At 40.7% G+C, this 17,597-nt stretch overlaps 2 protein-coding genes and 1 pseudogene across 3 annotated transcripts in view; all 3 read left to right on the plus strand.

Moving 5' to 3' along the window:
• The window catches only part of LOC311053238 (putative ATP-dependent RNA helicase DHX35), a gene marked incomplete at its 3' end in the record, with an annotated part of 30,918 nt that extends 19,386 nt beyond the window's left edge, over positions 1 to 11,532 (plus strand). Inside the window, exons 4-10 of the mRNA XM_084068696.1 lie at positions 1,698 to 1,888; positions 3,032 to 3,109; positions 8,055 to 8,184; positions 8,292 to 8,373; positions 9,005 to 9,076; positions 9,519 to 9,630; positions 11,515 to 11,532. Coding sequence (XP_083924822.1) covers positions 1,698 to 1,888; positions 3,032 to 3,109; positions 8,055 to 8,184; positions 8,292 to 8,373; positions 9,005 to 9,076; positions 9,519 to 9,630; positions 11,515 to 11,532 — 683 coding nt within the window. The remainder of the gene's footprint in view (positions 1 to 1,697; positions 1,889 to 3,031; positions 3,110 to 8,054; positions 8,185 to 8,291; positions 8,374 to 9,004; positions 9,077 to 9,518; positions 9,631 to 11,514) is intronic.
• LOC311053788 (E3 ubiquitin-protein ligase TRIM39-like) lies at positions 4,241 to 5,699 on the plus strand (the record flags this gene model as incomplete). Its single annotated transcript, XM_084069473.1, has 1 exon — positions 4,241 to 5,699. The coding sequence occupies one exon, from the start codon at positions 4,241 to 4,243 to the stop codon at positions 5,627 to 5,629; it is 1,389 nt and encodes a 462-aa protein (XP_083925599.1). The 3' UTR covers positions 5,630 to 5,699.
• A 2,166-nt stretch (positions 11,533 to 13,698) lies between the features above and the next one.
• On the plus strand, positions 13,699 to 16,629 carry LOC311053787 (nuclear factor 7, ovary-like; annotated as a pseudogene). Its single transcript has one exon. The product of its transcript is annotated as a nuclear factor 7, ovary-like (transcript).
• The last annotated feature ends 968 nt before the right edge of the window (positions 16,630 to 17,597 follow it).

Consider the following 17,597-nt stretch of genomic DNA (forward strand, 5'->3'; position numbering starts at 1 on the left):
ACCACTTCACTACTCACCGAAACAAAGGTTGTTTTATTTTGTTGAAAGTCCATTCTGGAGGTGGGAAGACTCTCAGCACCCCACCTACTATGTAAAATACACTTTTTGGGCAGAAAATAAAATATGTCAGCGAGACGGAACAATTTCACAATAAAATGTTACCCACCCGCGTTTGGTTCAGTACCGCCCGTCCCCGTCACCTTATAAAAGTATATTTTTCACCCGTTGTCACCCGTTAAACGCGGGTGCCCATCGGGTATCCATGGGTACCCGGCCCGTTGCAGGACTCTGCCACAAGGCCCCTGGGCTGATTCGGCACAATGATAAAATGTAATTGAACTTCTCTCTCTCTGCCTATACCTGTCATCAGAGGAAGACTTTGAGAAACCACAGTGCCAGAGATGCAGCGCACCAACCTGGCCCCCGTCATCCTGCAGCTCAAGGCCCTGGGCATCGACAACGTACTGCGATTCAGCTTCCTCTCTGTGAGTATAACTGACTGGGTTTTACACAGGGGAGAGAGAGAAAGAGGTGGCTGTGATTTGATCTCTGCTTTTGTAATTAACTTAGACTGGCTCCCCCCCGAGAGGACTGCTGGAAATAAATCTGTGAAATTGACACAGTCTGTTAGCTATACCTGTATAGTGGTGCTCCTGAAATCACTAAGAAAATGTGTCCTTAATAACCACTTAAACCCTATATATTCGCTGAAAATAGCCGATATACCAGCTCACAACATGTCACATAGCTTAGTCGGCAGAAAACTCTGCTTTGGACCACAAGGCTCTAGGTTCAATCCCGGGCACCGCCAACTTAGCATATGAGGGCTTGGGTAACTAAGTTGTGCGGTAACTACTGGGAGCTGATGGTAGGTGTGGTGCTCCACCTCAGCAGTCCATCTCCCAGGCCACTGAGAAGGGGATGGACTCCCTTGTTCTCGCCACTCTGACATACTTACTTATTTTGACAGAATGTTATCACAGAATGTTATTTATTGTCCCCTCAGGGATATTCATTCTCACAGTTTGTTCCAATAGAAAAACACACAACCATGTAGCACAGAACAACATAGCAACCATCCGGTCGGTGAGGCAGCTTGTTTAGTGCAGCTAATGGCTGAAGGGACAAAACTCCTACTAAAACAAACTTTTTGCCATTTCAAAGTTCAGTCCAGATGACACTAGGGGTTATCTGGTTCAAATAAAGTGGATGTAGAGGCATGTGGCATTATATTTTTAAATGTTTAACTTTGTAATTAAATTGCTGGACTTGACATAACCTCCTGTGTTGTAATTGAACAGCCTCCCCCTGCCCAGACCATGGTCCAGGCTCTGGAGCTCTGGACCTTACACTTCGGTAGAGGTTTAGGTTGTTGTAGTTAATCTGGCCATGGTGTAATTCCAAATATGATCTAATATCTTCAGTTATAGTTGCTCTGTTGACTTACAATCCAAAAGGGTCTTCTCATTGACTTACATTGTACGCTGTAGGGTTTTTTGATGTTACATATTGGCTGAATCTGATATCATTTTTGCTTTAATCCATGTGTGTGTGTGTGTGTGTGTGTGTGTGTGTGTGTGTGTGTGTGTGTGTGTGTGTGTGTGTGTGTGTGTGTGTGTGTGTGTGTGTGTGTGTGTGTGTGTGTGTGTGTGTGTGTGTGTGTGTGTGTGTGTGTGTGTGTGTGTGTGTACTGGCAGGCCTGGACCAGTATGGCCGGCTGACTGACCCCATGGGCGTGCGGATGGCAGAGTTCCCTCTCAGCCCCATGTTTGCCAAGATGCTCCTGGAGTCAGGGACCTTCGGCTGCTCCAAAGAGATCGTCACCATCGCCGCCATGATGCAGATTCAGAACATCTTCGTCGTGCCGCCCAATCAGAAGAAAGCTGCCGTGAGTTGAAACGGGGGCTTTCCTAAAGCAATACGTTGTACCATCACATACATTATCTGGAGGACCACCAGGGGTCCAAAAGGGACCCTTACGAGTCTGTAACTCCAAGAGTGCACAAATGGAGTTAAATAAACACTCAGGATTTTACAATGTACCACACATTGGGCCACACATTGAAACTTGAAACACATAGTGCTGAATTATGTTAAAACTGCATGAATTTGGTAGACATGCCGGACTACTTTACAATAAGGTCCTTGCTTTCACAACAAGATTGAGTTTTTTAGTTTTTACAGCTGTAGTGTGCTGTATCACTCTGGTGTTGATTTATTGATTGATGTACTTTATTTAGTAAGACATGAGAAACAGTACATGGAAGTACAATTCACAATACAAGGTCTACTAAACTGGATAACTCGTAAAGCACTAAGCTTGTTTAAAATGAGTTCCCACGCACACAAATCATGATGACAGACAGATAGTGTACTCTGTACGAGGTTACAATGAAAAGATTTATTATATAAAACAATCAACGTCAATAACTTTTAAATGAGCCTATAAATGTATACAGTATCTTATCTTAACTGATATGCACCACTCCATAGGTCACTGATAAAACACATTGCATTGTGTTATAAATATGGGCTCATGGCTGTTTCACTGTTACATTATAAACATAAAACATTTGAGTACGGATGGAGGAGTGCAGTTATGTACTCAAATGGTAAATATGAATTACTATTAATTGGAGTCGACTTAAATTAATTTGTCTCAAAACATTTAACGCATGGATCTACAAACTGACAACACGTTGCACCATGATACGTTATTAGCTTGTAGATCTGTTCCTTTTTGTCACGTGACACCTTTGCTTGACTCTGTCTTGGGACATTGATAGCACACATGTGTAAGAGCCTCATTATTGCACTGTATGATTGCTATAAATGGAAATGGGATAAAATCCTTTGGTCCCAGAGATAACACATTGTATTAAGTGGGGGTCCTTGGCCTAATGTATATCATTCAAACTGGGGGGTCCTTGAAATGAAAAGAAAAAAGGTTGAGAATCCCTGTTATGTACATCGTCACAGAGAAGTACTTCATAAAACATAAATCACATCTGTCTGATGTTTGACTCTGCAGGCTAGAGAACACAGGAAGTTTGCTGTGGCTGAGGGAGATCATCTCACCATGCTGAACGTGTATGAAGCATTCATCAAGGTATGTGGACTAATGCCTTATACTTGGTTGGTTGTGCAATAACTGCACACAGGTACAGTAAGTTTAAGGCTGGACTTGGACATTCCCCGTAGACATCGATCCATCTTCAACTGCTTATCCGGAATCTGGTTCGCGGGGGTAACAGTTCCAGTAGAGAGCTTCCCTTTCCAGAGCAACATTAGCCACTTCCCTCCTGGGGGGATCCTGAGGCGTTCCATGGCTAGGGTGGAGATATAATCCCCCCAGGTTTGGTGCTGTAATGTGAAGTCACATGATGAAACTTGAATCAATGATTAGCTAATGGGACAGAGGTCAGAATCTGCATGTATGAGATCACTTCTTGTGTTTCAGCATATACTTGTGGATGCCTATATTTAACTTCTCTTTAAAGTCTCTTCTATGGTTTCCGGTAGAAGAGACTTTAATTAGAGGGCCATTTGTTTACCACTAATGTCACCATGTCCACCAACACTACATCACTGCCATAATCTCAAATCCTTAAAAGCTCCTGTTTTTTGTCTGTTGACTTCCAAACTCTCTTTAAGACGTTTCACATGACTGTGTCTCTCCTGTATTCCTGTGTGATGTCTTGATATCCTCTGAAAAGCTCTCTTCCTGACACTACTTTAAAAATGTCCTTGAACAAGACACTGAACCCCTAACTGCTCCCGCTCAGTGGACATGCAGCAGCAGGTGACTTGCATTGCTGCCTCCGCCCTCAGTGGGTGAAAAGGTTATTATAACTGAACTTTGCAACAACTTTATGGTGTTGTGGCTCTGCCCCTTGCCAGTCTCACCTGACATAAAACAGGAAACAGAGAGATTGTTAGCCGTACGCCTCACACTGCAGTACTTTCATCCTCACACACACGGAGAGACCGACAATAAGAATCACCTTCAGATCAAATACAACTTCCAGTGTGGAGGACAGTCTTTCTACAGCTACAGGAGGGAATACTGACCCAGACCACTGGAACCTGCTGCTGACTCTGTCAGCTGAATGGACTTTAACAAGAACCAGGATTCACAGTGAAAGTCAACTTCAGGCAACATTCTAGAGGAGGGAGAGTTACTACGACTGACTGAATTCCTGTATTGAGTAGAGTGTTTGTAGCTTCACTCAAAGACAAAATGGCTTCCACGTCATCTCTTCCAGAAGAGGATTTTTCCTGTCCTGTGTGTCATGACATCTTTAAAGATCCTGTCATCCTGTCCTGTAGCCACAGCTTCTGTAAAGCCTGTCTGCAGGAATGGTGGAGACAGAAGGAAATAAAGGAATGTCCTGTTTGTAAGAAGAGACATTGGATGGATCCATCCGGAAACCTGGCTCTGAAGAACGTGTGTGAGGCCTTCATAAAGGAGAGACATCAGAGAGCTTCCACAGGGTCTGAGGTTCTCTGCAGTCTGCATGCTGAGAAACTCAAACTGTTCTGTCTGGAATGTCAACAGCCAGTGTGTGTTGTGTGTCGAGATTCTAAAAAACACACCGACCACAGATTCAGACCCATCGATGAAGCTGCACTGGATCACAAGGAGGAAGTCCAGAAATCATTGAAGCCTTTACAGGAGAAACTGGAGGTCTTTAATAAAGTTAAAACAAACTATGACCAAACAGCAGCACACATTAAGGTCCAGACTCAGCACACAGAGAGGCAGATGAAGAAACAGTTTAAGAAGATGCATCAGTTTCTACGAGAGGAAGAGGAGGCCAGCATCACTGCACTGAGGGAGGAAGAGTCGAAGAAGAGTCAGATGATGAAGGAGAAGATTGAGGGTCTGAACAGAGAGATATTAACTCTTTCAAACACAATCAGAGCCATAGAGGAGGAGCTGAGAGCTGAACACATCTCATTCCTGCAGAACTACAAGACCACAATGCACAAAGTCCAGTTCACACTGCAGGACCCACAGCCGGTCTCAGGAGCACTGATAGACGTGGCCAAACACCTGAGCAACCTGACCTTCAGAGTCTGGGACAAGATGAAGGACATTGTCTCCTACACTCCTGTCATTCTGGACCCCAACACTGCCCATCCAGACCTCATCCTGTCTGATGATCTGACCAGTGTGAGATGGGGAAAAAAACAGCAGCTTCCTGACAACCCAGAGAGGTTTGACCACTATCCCATCGTCCTGGGTTCTGAGGGCTTTAACTCAGGGACTCACAGCTGGGATGTTGAGGTTGGAGACAATACATACTGGGAGGTAGGTGTGTTAACAGAGTCTTACCAGAGGAAGGGGAAAGGACTCGTGGGTCAATTATGGAGAATAACGTTATGTAAAGGTAAATACACAGCAGGGTCACGCACTGATCTCTCAGTGAAGCAGAAACCTCAGAGGATCAGAGTCCAGCTGGACTGGAATGAAGGAAAGCTGTCCTTCTCTGATCCTGATACTAACACACACCTACACACCTTCACACACACTTTCACTGACACACTCTTTCCATTCATTTACACTGTTCCTGGTGGTTCTCTGAAGATGTTACCAGGGAAGGTCAGTGTAACTCTGGATAGTTAGACATGAGGATGATGGGTGGTGGTAAGAAGTACTTTAAAGGGGAACAAGTAAAGGAACATTACTAGTAGTATAGTGTCTTTTTTTTTTCGTAAATGAACGCCCTACTTGTACTTGATCATTCTACAGCGTCACACAAAAGCATAAAAAAATGATGCTTATTTAAATCCTGAAAAGTAACAGTTTTGGAACATAATGTATGAGGTTTCCACCCGACAGAGACGATATGATGTGTTGTGGTCTATGGATGACAATCAAGTGTCTAAAGTAACACTAGTCTCTGATCTGTGATGTCATCAACATGTTCATATGATGGGATGATTATGTTGTTATGAATAATATCTACAGTTTTTAGTTAATAACATAACCAATAATTATAAATCCTATTATAACCTGTCTATTATCAATAATAATAGTAATGCTAAAAATGATGTAATGTTTATATTTAATAATGGTAATGATTGTTTGTTACTGATGATTATTATTATAATATTTTATGTTCAGAGTTAAATTATCAAAATGATAGATATAACTGCAAAGTGGCAATTTGTCCCTTGACAGTTTCTGACAACTGTATTAAAGATAATTAACAGATTTTATGACAATCAGACATTTCAATCATTTACTTTTATGCCTGATGAAGGTCCAAGCGGCCAAAACGTTGCATCCTAAATAAAAACCTCTTTATAAGTGAAGACAGTGTGCGGGACTCCCGCTCTCTTCCGCATTCATACTCCGACGCACCTGTTCGTTTGTAGGTGTGCAAAAGGACATATCCTAAAAATCATTTATGGTCAAATCTATGCCAGGTCATGGCCTTCTTCATTAATGCCATCACCCCTACTTTTCAATTTATGGGGACATTTATGGGTTTCAACAGCATCATTAAACATATCCATCTAGTTTGTTGATGTTTGGACAAACTGTCATTCATTTATGGCCACATTTGCACCAGACCCATGAATGTGTTTCAAACTGGTGGCTACACCTATTTGGAGATTTAAAATACATTTTACACACCTGGTTCAACACTGAAACATATAATAATTTAATGTATATTCTGATTTGTGTAGCATCTGTAGTTTTACTGTATAATGTATCAGACTAATGTACCAATTCTGTATTTTATTTTTTCATTCTTATCATGTAATTATACCCAGAACAATAACACAAACATGTGGTTAAAAACGTTGATCCTACTTATGAAAATGACTTATTACATACTGATATCCTGTCCAGCAATAGAAAATAATGTAAAGAATAAACAAATAACACGAGTGAAATGTATGAATATACTTAAAGGGATAGATAAGGAGAAGGATGGAAATGAACAGGAAAACAAGACACTCAACTAAAATGACAGAGAGCCATCCTGTAGAGATGTTTTAACTGTAATATGGTCTACATGCTCACTGAAATGCCCTGTTAACTGTTTATTGTATTGTCACTCAATGAGATGGCAGACACAGTGTTTCTGATGTGTAATGTGACCGCATTCATAATTAAAGTCTGACTATCGAAAACTGATCTTAAGTCATGGTTGTTTTTATTGTGAAGTACAATAGTGGATTTTCATAATTCATGACTGTATGTGTGATTCTAGTCTAGTCTTACTGCAGGGTGTGTTGGCATGAAATATTTGAGTAACACTGGTGAGTAATTATTATTTAGTATTTGAAAAGATAGTTTCATGAATGGTGAATTACAAACATTTTCAACATTTAGTGTTTTATTTTTGCAGTGTCATAATAATGAGTGCATAAAGGAAGATTAGCATGTCCTCATAAATTATAGAATCGCTGAACGAGTTTGGATGAATGTTCAAATAGTTTTATTGAACCATTTTGATATCCTGTCACTCTAATTCTGAGATATGAATGAGTTCTAATGAAAGATCTGTAAAGATAACATATCTATATGTTATGACATCATACAGTATGACATTTTATATGTTGGCAGAGGTCAATATTTAAAATGTTACAGATGTTTTATGAAACCACCAAGGTGTTAGGTAAAATACACAATAAGTGAGTTTTGTCTAATCCTCTGAATATCAATACATTTATCTTTAACCACATGAACCACTTGAACTCCAGCATGCCTATTCTGGGGGGAACTTTCTGCGTTTTTGGGGAAGAGTTTTTGGCCTTTTTAGCTTTTTGAAACAAATAGCAGCAATCTTTTGCAGTCACTTTTGGGATAATTGGCAGCATTATTCCTAAAACTATTTAAATAGTAGACAAAAAAGCCTAAGTGTGTTTAAAAGGTAGCTGCTCTGTTTATGTGCAGTAGGTCTATGTCAGAGGTCCACTCAGTACAGATAGTGCAGGAAACACAGTGGTTAGTAGTCGTTGTAGTGGGTGTAGTCCTGGGGTGGTTGTATTCCATTGGCTAACCTTGCACCCATGTCCCTCTCTGTTGTCTTCAGCACCTGAAGAGTTCCCAGTGGTGTCAGGAACACTTCCTCAATTACAAGGGTCTCCTGCGAGCCGTGACGGTCCGAGAGCAGCTGCGTCGGCTCATGAACAAGTTCAAAGTGCCGCGTAACACCAGTGAAGGTGTGTGTGTGTCTGCAAGTGTGTCATGTGGTGCCTGTCCCATCATACAATATCATGTGGCGTTGAATGCTTTGAATTTATTTTCCTGCCGTTGTGTTGCTGTCCAGGTGACCCTGATGTGATCCTGAAGTGCATTGCTGTCGGGTTCTTTGCCAACGCGGCCCGCATTCACCATTCAGGATCCTACAGGTGAGAGACCGACCATGGAGAAAGGAAGAGAAATGATTTGCTTGTGTCCATACAATATGAAACTATTTCTCAGATGGGATGATGGCTGATTTAAGCAGTCACACATGGCCTGAGTCAGAGATAGAACATGTGACGGCACACCTGTTGTGTCTGTCATCACCAAACACACACTCGGGGGTATCTGTCGTGGCACTCTGTTATGTTTTTCTGTTGTTTCCTAACTCGGTGCCAGTGGTTCCCAAACTGGGGGTCGGGACCCAACTTATTTTGGGGGGTCCCCAGATGATTAGCTTATTGTGCAACATTGTTTTCTCACTCAACAGTAAACAAACCAACATACAGTATAACTGTACAGGGTATATCTTCACATTTCTAAAGTTACAATTTAATGACTTTTAAATTGAGTGACTATTTTCACATTTATCTGTGGAACCGAGTCAAACTAAATGTAATGCCTCAACTCCTATACAATTCCAAGTGCTTGTCAGGGGCGGGGGTCCCCCAGTTCAAATATGATTATTTTGGGGGGTCACAGCCTGAAAAGTTTGGGAACCCTTAAACTAAGGCATGGCGAGCTTGATGTCTGATTAAAGCGATCACAATGATATAACCCACTGCCTCTCCCTCTCAGGACTCTACGTGACGACCGTGAGCTTCTCATCCACCCCAACTCTGTGCTGTTTGGGGAGACGCCTCCAAAATGGTACGTTAAATCTGTCCATACATGTATATGTCATTGATAAATTCATTCATACAATACACATACTGTATATTCTAGCAATTTATGACAAAATAGTGTTTATTTTTATTTTTACTTTTAACATTTTATGGGTCAATTTAAAGTGAAAACTGATGTAATATTTTCGAAAATGAATTATGAGATGCTATCGGAGCATGTTCTAGTAGGGTGTAGACTATCACTATTCGTTTTCATACGGAGTTAGGAGGTTTAGTAAGGAGCGCTTTTTAATGCTTTTAATTGGTTCAATATTTGTAAAACCCACAGACAGACATAAAGGGTGTTCAATAGCAGTGATTTATTAAAGAAAATAAAAAAGTTTAAGTACAGAGTAGAAGGTTTGTGTCTGACAGCGACTACATGATTATTGATAAAATTAAATCTATCACATTATTTCCTTCTCCAGGGTTATCTTCAATGAAGTGGTTCAGACTTCAAAGTACTACATGCGTGACGTGACTGCGGTTGAATCATCCTGGTTGGTTGAACTGGCTCCCCACTTCTACAAGCAGGCTAAGGTAGGCCAGAGAAACTAACACACTCATCCTTTGTTTCAAGGTTGTTGTAGTTATCTGCAGTGGTGGACAAAGTACTCAACCCCAGTACTTGAGTAAGAGTACAGATACTCCTGGTCAAATTTACTCCACTACAAGTAAAAGTAGCTCAGTCAAAATGTTACTCAAGTAAGAGTAAAAAACGAATTGCTTTTAAATATACTTAAGTATTCAAAAGTACATGCTTTTAAAAATGCTTAAAGTACAAGTAAAAGTAAAAGTCCTTTGAAGTCCTCGACTACCTCGAGCACTGTCCCGTCGGCAGTGGCAATGATGTCCTCTGTGTTAAATAACAATACCTTAGTTTTCTTGTTATTAGATTTTTAAGTCTGACGTCCTTTTGGGGAGGCATGCGTTAATCCGACAGACCTTTTCTCCGACTATGTGGCATCCGCGTGCGGTTAGGGTGCGGGTTTGGTTCGGGTTTAGTATTGGAAACGTCACGTCCGGGTCCAAAAGGCACCAGCGCCATCCACTATTCATTGTAAACAAACATGTTGGAACCCGTAAATCTTTTTACAATAGCCTCCTTTTTCAGAAATGAACCATTGAGGGTTAATAAGGGTCTTGATGCTAATATCATAGACAGTAAAAAGTAGGCTAATATATATATTTATATTTGTATTTATGTATTATTAACATTAATATATAATATATATTTCTTATATTTATTTATATATATATTTATATATGGATGTATAAAAAAAAGATTTCCTCTTCTTTTTGTCGTTGCCAGGAAAGCGGTAGAATGACACTTTAGTCGTTATTTCAGTCTCAGATCTGTTAAAACAGCGAGGGACACAGCACTGCGCATATTGGGAAAATACACACTTGGACCCGGAAGTTATTCTAGCGGGGCGCAACGTCACGTCTTAACAACCGAATAGAGCTTGAGGCAGATCTTCCTGCACTCCATTTCTACTGCCAGTAGTTCTTTTACATACTCTGATGTGTCTGAGACTCAGGTAATGTCATCTGATAGTCAGTCATCATGATGGGAGTTACTAGCTTATCAAACAATCAATCAAACTGTATTCATAGAGCACATTTTCACACAACCTTAGTTGACCAAAGTGATGCACAGGTAAAAGAAAAGCAATACATCAAATCAAAGAACAAAAACACAAAAACAAAAACATGTATGAAACACATAACATGCATGCATATAGGAGACACAGACATAGAGCGAGATTGTTCATTTACACCTACAGTATGTACACAGAAGGTAGAAAACATTAGATAGGAGTTAAAATAGGAATATTTAGGAGTGGATGTTGTTAAAAGCCAGAGAGAAGGTGAATTTTTTGTAAGGACTTAAACATCTCGATGGACTTAGCAAATCTGATGTGGGCCACCACAAAAGTGCGGACAGCTTAGTCTTCCTCGGGACCAGCGTGAACCCCAGTGCCTCAAAAGAGAATTATTTTCTCATGAGGAAATAACAGGAGTCACACATGAGTGACACACGCTGACAAAGCTGCACGCAGATCACATTAATTATATTCCAGTTCTTAATGTACTTTGGTGGTAAAGACAATCTATTTGGTACAAATTCTCTGATCCAGGGCCCTCAACTGTGACCTTTTTGTCAAGATACAATAATATTCAGCTTCAACGATTAGGACATGGAGCTCACTTTAAACTGAAGCCATCTGTTCTATAAAAAATATTAATAATAATAAATGCATAGAGTAACTGTCATGAAGGGCGTTTTGATTACCGTGATTACACATATCTTTTCATCAGATTATAAGTTACATCTGGTGATTACCTTACATGCTCATTCTGCATGCATACAGTTGACATAGAAAACAGAACACTCTCTCTGTTCAGTGTATGTTTGTGCAGAGACTGAGCACCCAATGAGAAAGCCGAGCACCCACAGGAAATGTGTCGGTCGGATGACTATTGTGTGATATTTGTAACGTACACAGGATGCACGATGTACCCCTCTGATACCGTGTGTTATTGTGAACAGATTTATGTCATTCAAACTCTCTCTCTGTAATCTGCAAAGTCCTTATACCAGTTATGGTTTCATCATCAGCCAATAATCAAATTGTATGACTCGAAATGTAGTTTTAAAAAAAAGGTCCTTTTGCACACCTACTGGGACAGGTGCGTAGGAGCAGGCATCCAGTGCATGAGAGAGGAAAGAATGGTGATCGCGCACACTGTCTTCACTTACAGCAAAAAAGTATTTTATTGCGAGTACAATGTTTCCAACTGACATTCATCTGATTAAGGGGTTAAAACTTGGTTGATGTGTGTGTGACTTGTTGTTGAGTACTCTACCCACCCAACATAAATCAGCATCCATGCCTGCAGAGATGGTGGTTGCAGAGAGGCAGGTGTTGTTTGCAAGGCATGTGGTTCTTTGTGACCACATCCTCTGCTCTCATGAGAGCAGAGGATGTTTCATACCTACCCACACGCACGAGAGCAGAGGATGTTTCATATCTACCCACACGCACAACCGTTAACTTCACCATGTCAAAACAAGATGGCGTTGACATGCACAGCGGTGAACTTCACCCTGTCAAAACAAGATGGCGACAGACAAGTCGACTTGCTTGGTCTCCACACAAACAACCTTTGATTTCCTATACTAACACATCTGGTCAAAATTCATGTCAGATCCTGTGTCTAGGTGAGACATGACCTTTGACACAATCTAAATGTCTCAATAGAAGAGCAGGGAGACAAAATATAACCACCCTAAATGGATAAGTTATATTATATTAACATACCTTACCATACAGATTCGACAAAATTACATTTCATTCATTTAAAAAAAAAGTGACATAGTGCCTCTTTAAGTAGATCTCATAACTCTTGTTTCAGAGAAGTAACTCTCTGAAACCACCTGCACTGCATGCACTGATGTGCTTGTAAAACCACTATGTTATACAAAGCCTGCAGAAACACCTATAAAAACATAGAAATTACTGAGGAACCAGAACTAAATAATTTTACTCCTACACACCTATACAAGATGTAACAAAGAGGTGAGCGGAGAGGGAAGCCAGAAACATGCTAGTGTGAGAGCAGAAGTGTGGAAAAAAGAAACAGCCAACCTAAAAGTACTCAGTACTTTACAGCCTTCTTAGAAATGTACTCGAGTAAAAGTAAAATATTTGTCTCGGAAATGTACTCAAGTAAGAGTAATAAGTATAACAAAAATCTAATACTCAAGTAAAGTACAGATCCTCAGAATCTGTACTTAAGTACAGTACTCAAGTACATTTACTCCGTTACTGTCCACCATCTGGCCATGGTGTAATTCCAAATATGATCTAATATCTTCAGTTATAGTTGCTCTGTTGATTATAGATTTACAATCCAAAAGGGTCTTCTCATTGACTTATTGTACACTGTAGGTCTTTTTTTTTTTATATATTTTTTATCCCTCGATTTTGTAACCCTTTTTTCACCCGGTGCCAATTTGCTAAGTGATCCTGGAAACTACACTCCCCCCACCAGCCAAGGGAGGCCAGAGCCGAGCTCATGCCTCCTTCAATGCATGAGAGCCAACTGACCTTCTTGTCACCTGACAGGGGAGAGTTTCCCTGGTTGGACGTAGCGCGTGGAAGGAACACGTTATTCCAACCAGTTCCCTTCCCCTCCATCAGGCGCCCCGGCTGAGCAGGGGGAGGCAGTATAGTGACCAGGATTACTACATTGTGAGGGTATTAACTACCCTAGGAGACACGGGGAGAACATGCAAACTCCACACAGAGTAAGCCTTTTCGCCAACCCCACCTGTAGGGTTTTTTGATGTTACATATTGGCTAAATCTGATATAATTTTTTTGCTTTAATCCGTGTGTGTGTGTGTGTGTGTGTGTGTGTGTGTGTGTGTGTGTGTGTGTGTGTGTGTGTGTGTGTGTGTGTGTGTGTGTGTGTGTGTGTGTGTGTGTGTGTGTGTGTGTGTGTGTGTGTGTGTGTGTGTGTGTGTGTGTGTGCGTGCGTGCGTGCGTGCGTTAGTGTCATAGCGCCACTCCTACCAGACTCATCTGAGAGAAACCAGGAAACAGAGAGGTTGTTATTCTGCCTCTTCACACGCAAAGAGACAGACAATATGATTTACCTTCAGATCAAACACAACTTCCAGTGAGGGAGGACAGACTGTCTGTCCACAGCAACAGGAGGGAATACTGACCCAAACCACTTGAACCTGCTGCTGACTCTGTCAGCTGAATGGACTTTAACACGAACCAGGATTCAAAGTGAAAGTAAACTTCAGGGAACATTCTAGAGGAGGGAGTGTTACCACGACTGACTGGCTGATTTCCTGGCTTGAACAGTGTGTTTGTAGCTTCACTCGGAGACCAAATGGCTTCCACGTTGTCTCGCCCTGAAGAGGATTATTCCTGTCCTGTATGTTGTGACATCTTTAAAGATCCTGTTCTCCTGTCCTGTAGCCACAGCTTCTGTAAAGCCTGTCTGCAGGAATGGTGGAGAGAGAAGGTAATAAAGGAATGTCCAGTTTGTAAGGAGAGACATTCAATGGATCCACCCAGAAACCTGGCTCTGAAGAACCTGTGTGAGGCCTTCATACACGAGAGACCTCAGAGAGCTTCAACAGGGTCTGAGAATCTCTGCAGTCTGCATGCTGAGAAACTCAAACTGTTCTGTCTGGAATGTCAACAGCCAGTGTGTGTTGTGTGTCGAGATGCTAAAAAACACACCGACCACAGATTCAGACCCGTCGATGAAGCTGCCCTTGATCACAAGGAGGAAGTCCAGAAATCACTGAAGCCTTTACAGGAGAAACTGGAGGTCTTTAATAATGTTAAAACAAACTGTGATCAAACGGCAGAACACATTAAGGTCCAGACTCGGCACACAGAGAGGCAGATGAAGGAACAGTTTAAGAAGATGCATCAGTTTCTACAAGAGGAAGAGGAGGCCAGCTTCACTGCACTGAGGGAGGAAGAGTGGAAGAAAAGTCAGATGATGAAGAAGAAGATTGAGGGTCTGAACAGAGACATCTCAACCCTTTCAAACACAATCAGAGCCTTAGAGGAGGAGCTGAGAGCTGAACACATCTCATTCCTGCAGAACTACAAGACCACAATGCAAAGAGTCCAGTTCACACTGCAGGACCCACAGCCGGTCTCAGGAGCACTGATAGACGTGACCAAACACCTGAGTAACCTGACCTTCAGAGTCTGGGATAAGATGAAGGACATTGTCTCCTACACTCCTGTCATTCTGGACCCCAACACTGCCTATCCACAACTCATCCTGTCTGATGATCTGACCAGTTTGAGACTTGGAGGGAAACAGCAGCTTCCTGACAACCCAGAGAGGTTTGACCACTTTGGCTATGTCCTGGGTTCTGAGGGCTTTAACTCAGGGACTCACAGCTGGGATGTTGAGGTTGGAGACAATACTGGGAGGTAGGTGTGTTACCAGAGTCCCTTCAGAGGAAGGGGAAAGTAGGGGGTCAATTATGGAGAATAGGGTTAAATAAAGGTAAATACATAGCACGCTCCTCACCAGGGTCAGCCACTGAACTCTCAGTGAAGCCGAAACCTCAGAGGATCAGAGTCCAGCTGGACTGGAATGAAGGAAAACTGTCCTTCTCTGATCCTGATACTAACACACACATACACACCTTCACACACACTTTCACTGACACACTCTTTCCATACATTTACACTGGTCATGGTTGTTCTCTGAAGATGTTACCAGGAAAGGTCAGTGTAACTCTGGATAGTTAGACATGATGATGATGGGTGGTAAGAAGTACTTGAAAGGGGAACAAGTAAAGGAACATTACTAGTAGTATAGTGTCTATTTCGACGCTGTCGGGCAGAAACTTCTTATCTCCATCTAAAAAACGTTTTTTTCGTAAATGAACGCCCTACTTGCACTTGATCATTCTACAGCGTCACACAAAAGCATCAAAAAATTATACTTATTTAAATCCTGAAAAGTAACAGTTTTGGAACATACTGTATGAGGTTTCCACCCGACAGAGACGATATGATGTGTTGTGGTCTATGGATGACAATCAAGTGTCTAAAGTAACACTAGTCTCTGATCTGTGATGTCATCAACATGTTCATATGATGGGATGATTATGTTGTTATTAATAATATCTACAGTTTTTAGTTAATAACCATAACAAATAATTATAAATCCTATTATCACCTGTCTACTATCAATAATAATAGTAATGCTAAAAATGATGTAATGTTTATAATTAATAATGGTAATGATTGTTTGTTGCTGATGGTTATTATTATAATATTTTAGGTTCAGAGTTAAATTATCAAAGTGATAAATATAACTGCAAAGCAGCAATTTGTCCTATGACAGTTTCTGACAACTGTATTAAAGATAATTAACAGATTTTATGACAATCAGACATTTCAATCATTTACTTTTATTCCTGATGAAGGTCCAAGCTGCCGAAACGTTGCATCCTAAATAAAAACCTCTTTATAAGTGAAGACAGTGTGCGGGACTCCCGCTCTCTTCCATATTCAGCATTCATATTCTGACGCACCTGTTTGTTTGTAGGTGTGCAAAAGGACACACTAAAAATAATGTATTGGACAAATCTGTGCCAGGTCATGGCCCTCTTCAGCAATGCCATCACCCCTACTGTTCAATTTAAGGGGACATTTATGGGTTTCAACAGCTTCATTAAACATATCCATCTAGTTTGTTGATGTTTGGACAAACTGTCATTGATTTATGGCCACATTTGCACCAGACCCATGAATGTGTTTCAAACTGGTGGCTACACCTATTTGGAGATTTAAAATAAATAATTTTACACACCTGGTTCAACACTGAAAAAGATAATAATTTCATGTATATTCTGATTTGTGTTTCGTCTGTAGTTTTACTGTATAACGTATCAGACTAATGTACCAATACTGTATTTTCTTTTTTCATTCTTTCATGTATTATACCCAGAACAATCACATGTGGTTAAAAACCTTTGTACTTTTGAACTTTGATTACATACTGATATCCTGTCCTGCAGTAGAAAAGAATGTGAAGAATAAATAAATAACTGGAGTGAAATGTATGAATACACTTAAAGGGATAGATAAGGAGAAGGATGGAAATTAACAGGAAAACAAGACACTCAACTAAAATGACAGAGAGCCATCCTGTAGAGATGTTTTAACTGTACTATGGTCTACATGCTGAAATGCCCTGTTAACTGTTTATTGTATAGTCAGACACTGTGTTTCTGATGTGTAATGTGACTGCATTCATAATTAAAGTCTGACTATCGAAAAAATATCTGAAGTCATGGTTGTTTTTATAGTGAAGTACAATAGTGGATTTTCATGATTCATGAGTTCTAATGAAAGTCTGTAAAGAACAAAAAAAGTTAAAATAAACTGCCACACATTTCGTGTGATTTCAGATCAGTTGCATAAAATAACATATCTATATGTTATGACATCATACAGTATGACATTTTATATGTTAGCAGAGGTCAATATTTAACATGTTACAGATGTTTTATGAAACCACCAAGGTGTTAGGTAAAATACACAATAAGTGAGTTTTTTCGAATTCTCTGAATATCAATACATTAATCTATAACCACATTAACCACTTGAACTCCAGCATGCTGGGGGGAACTATTCTGGGGGTAACTTTTGCCGTTTTTGGCGAAGAGTTTTTGGCTTTTTTAGCTTTTTGAAACAAATAGCAATCTTTTGCAGTCATTTTTGGGATAATTGGCAGCATTTTTCCTAAAACTATTTAAATAGTATACAAAAAAGCCTACAGTAAGTGTATTTAAAGGTAGCTGCTCCGTTTATATGTGCAGTAGGTCTATGTCAGAGGTCCACTCGGTACAGATAGTGCAGGAAACACAGTGGTTAGTAGTCGTTGTAGTGGTTGTAGTCCATGGGTGGTTGTATTCCATTGGCTAACCTTGTACCCTTGTCT

This window comes from Gymnoscopelus microlampas (assembly GCF_963454915.1).
Source record: "Gymnoscopelus microlampas genome assembly, chromosome: 10".
Lineage (NCBI taxonomy): Eukaryota > Metazoa > Chordata > Actinopteri > Myctophiformes > Myctophidae > Gymnoscopelus > Gymnoscopelus microlampas.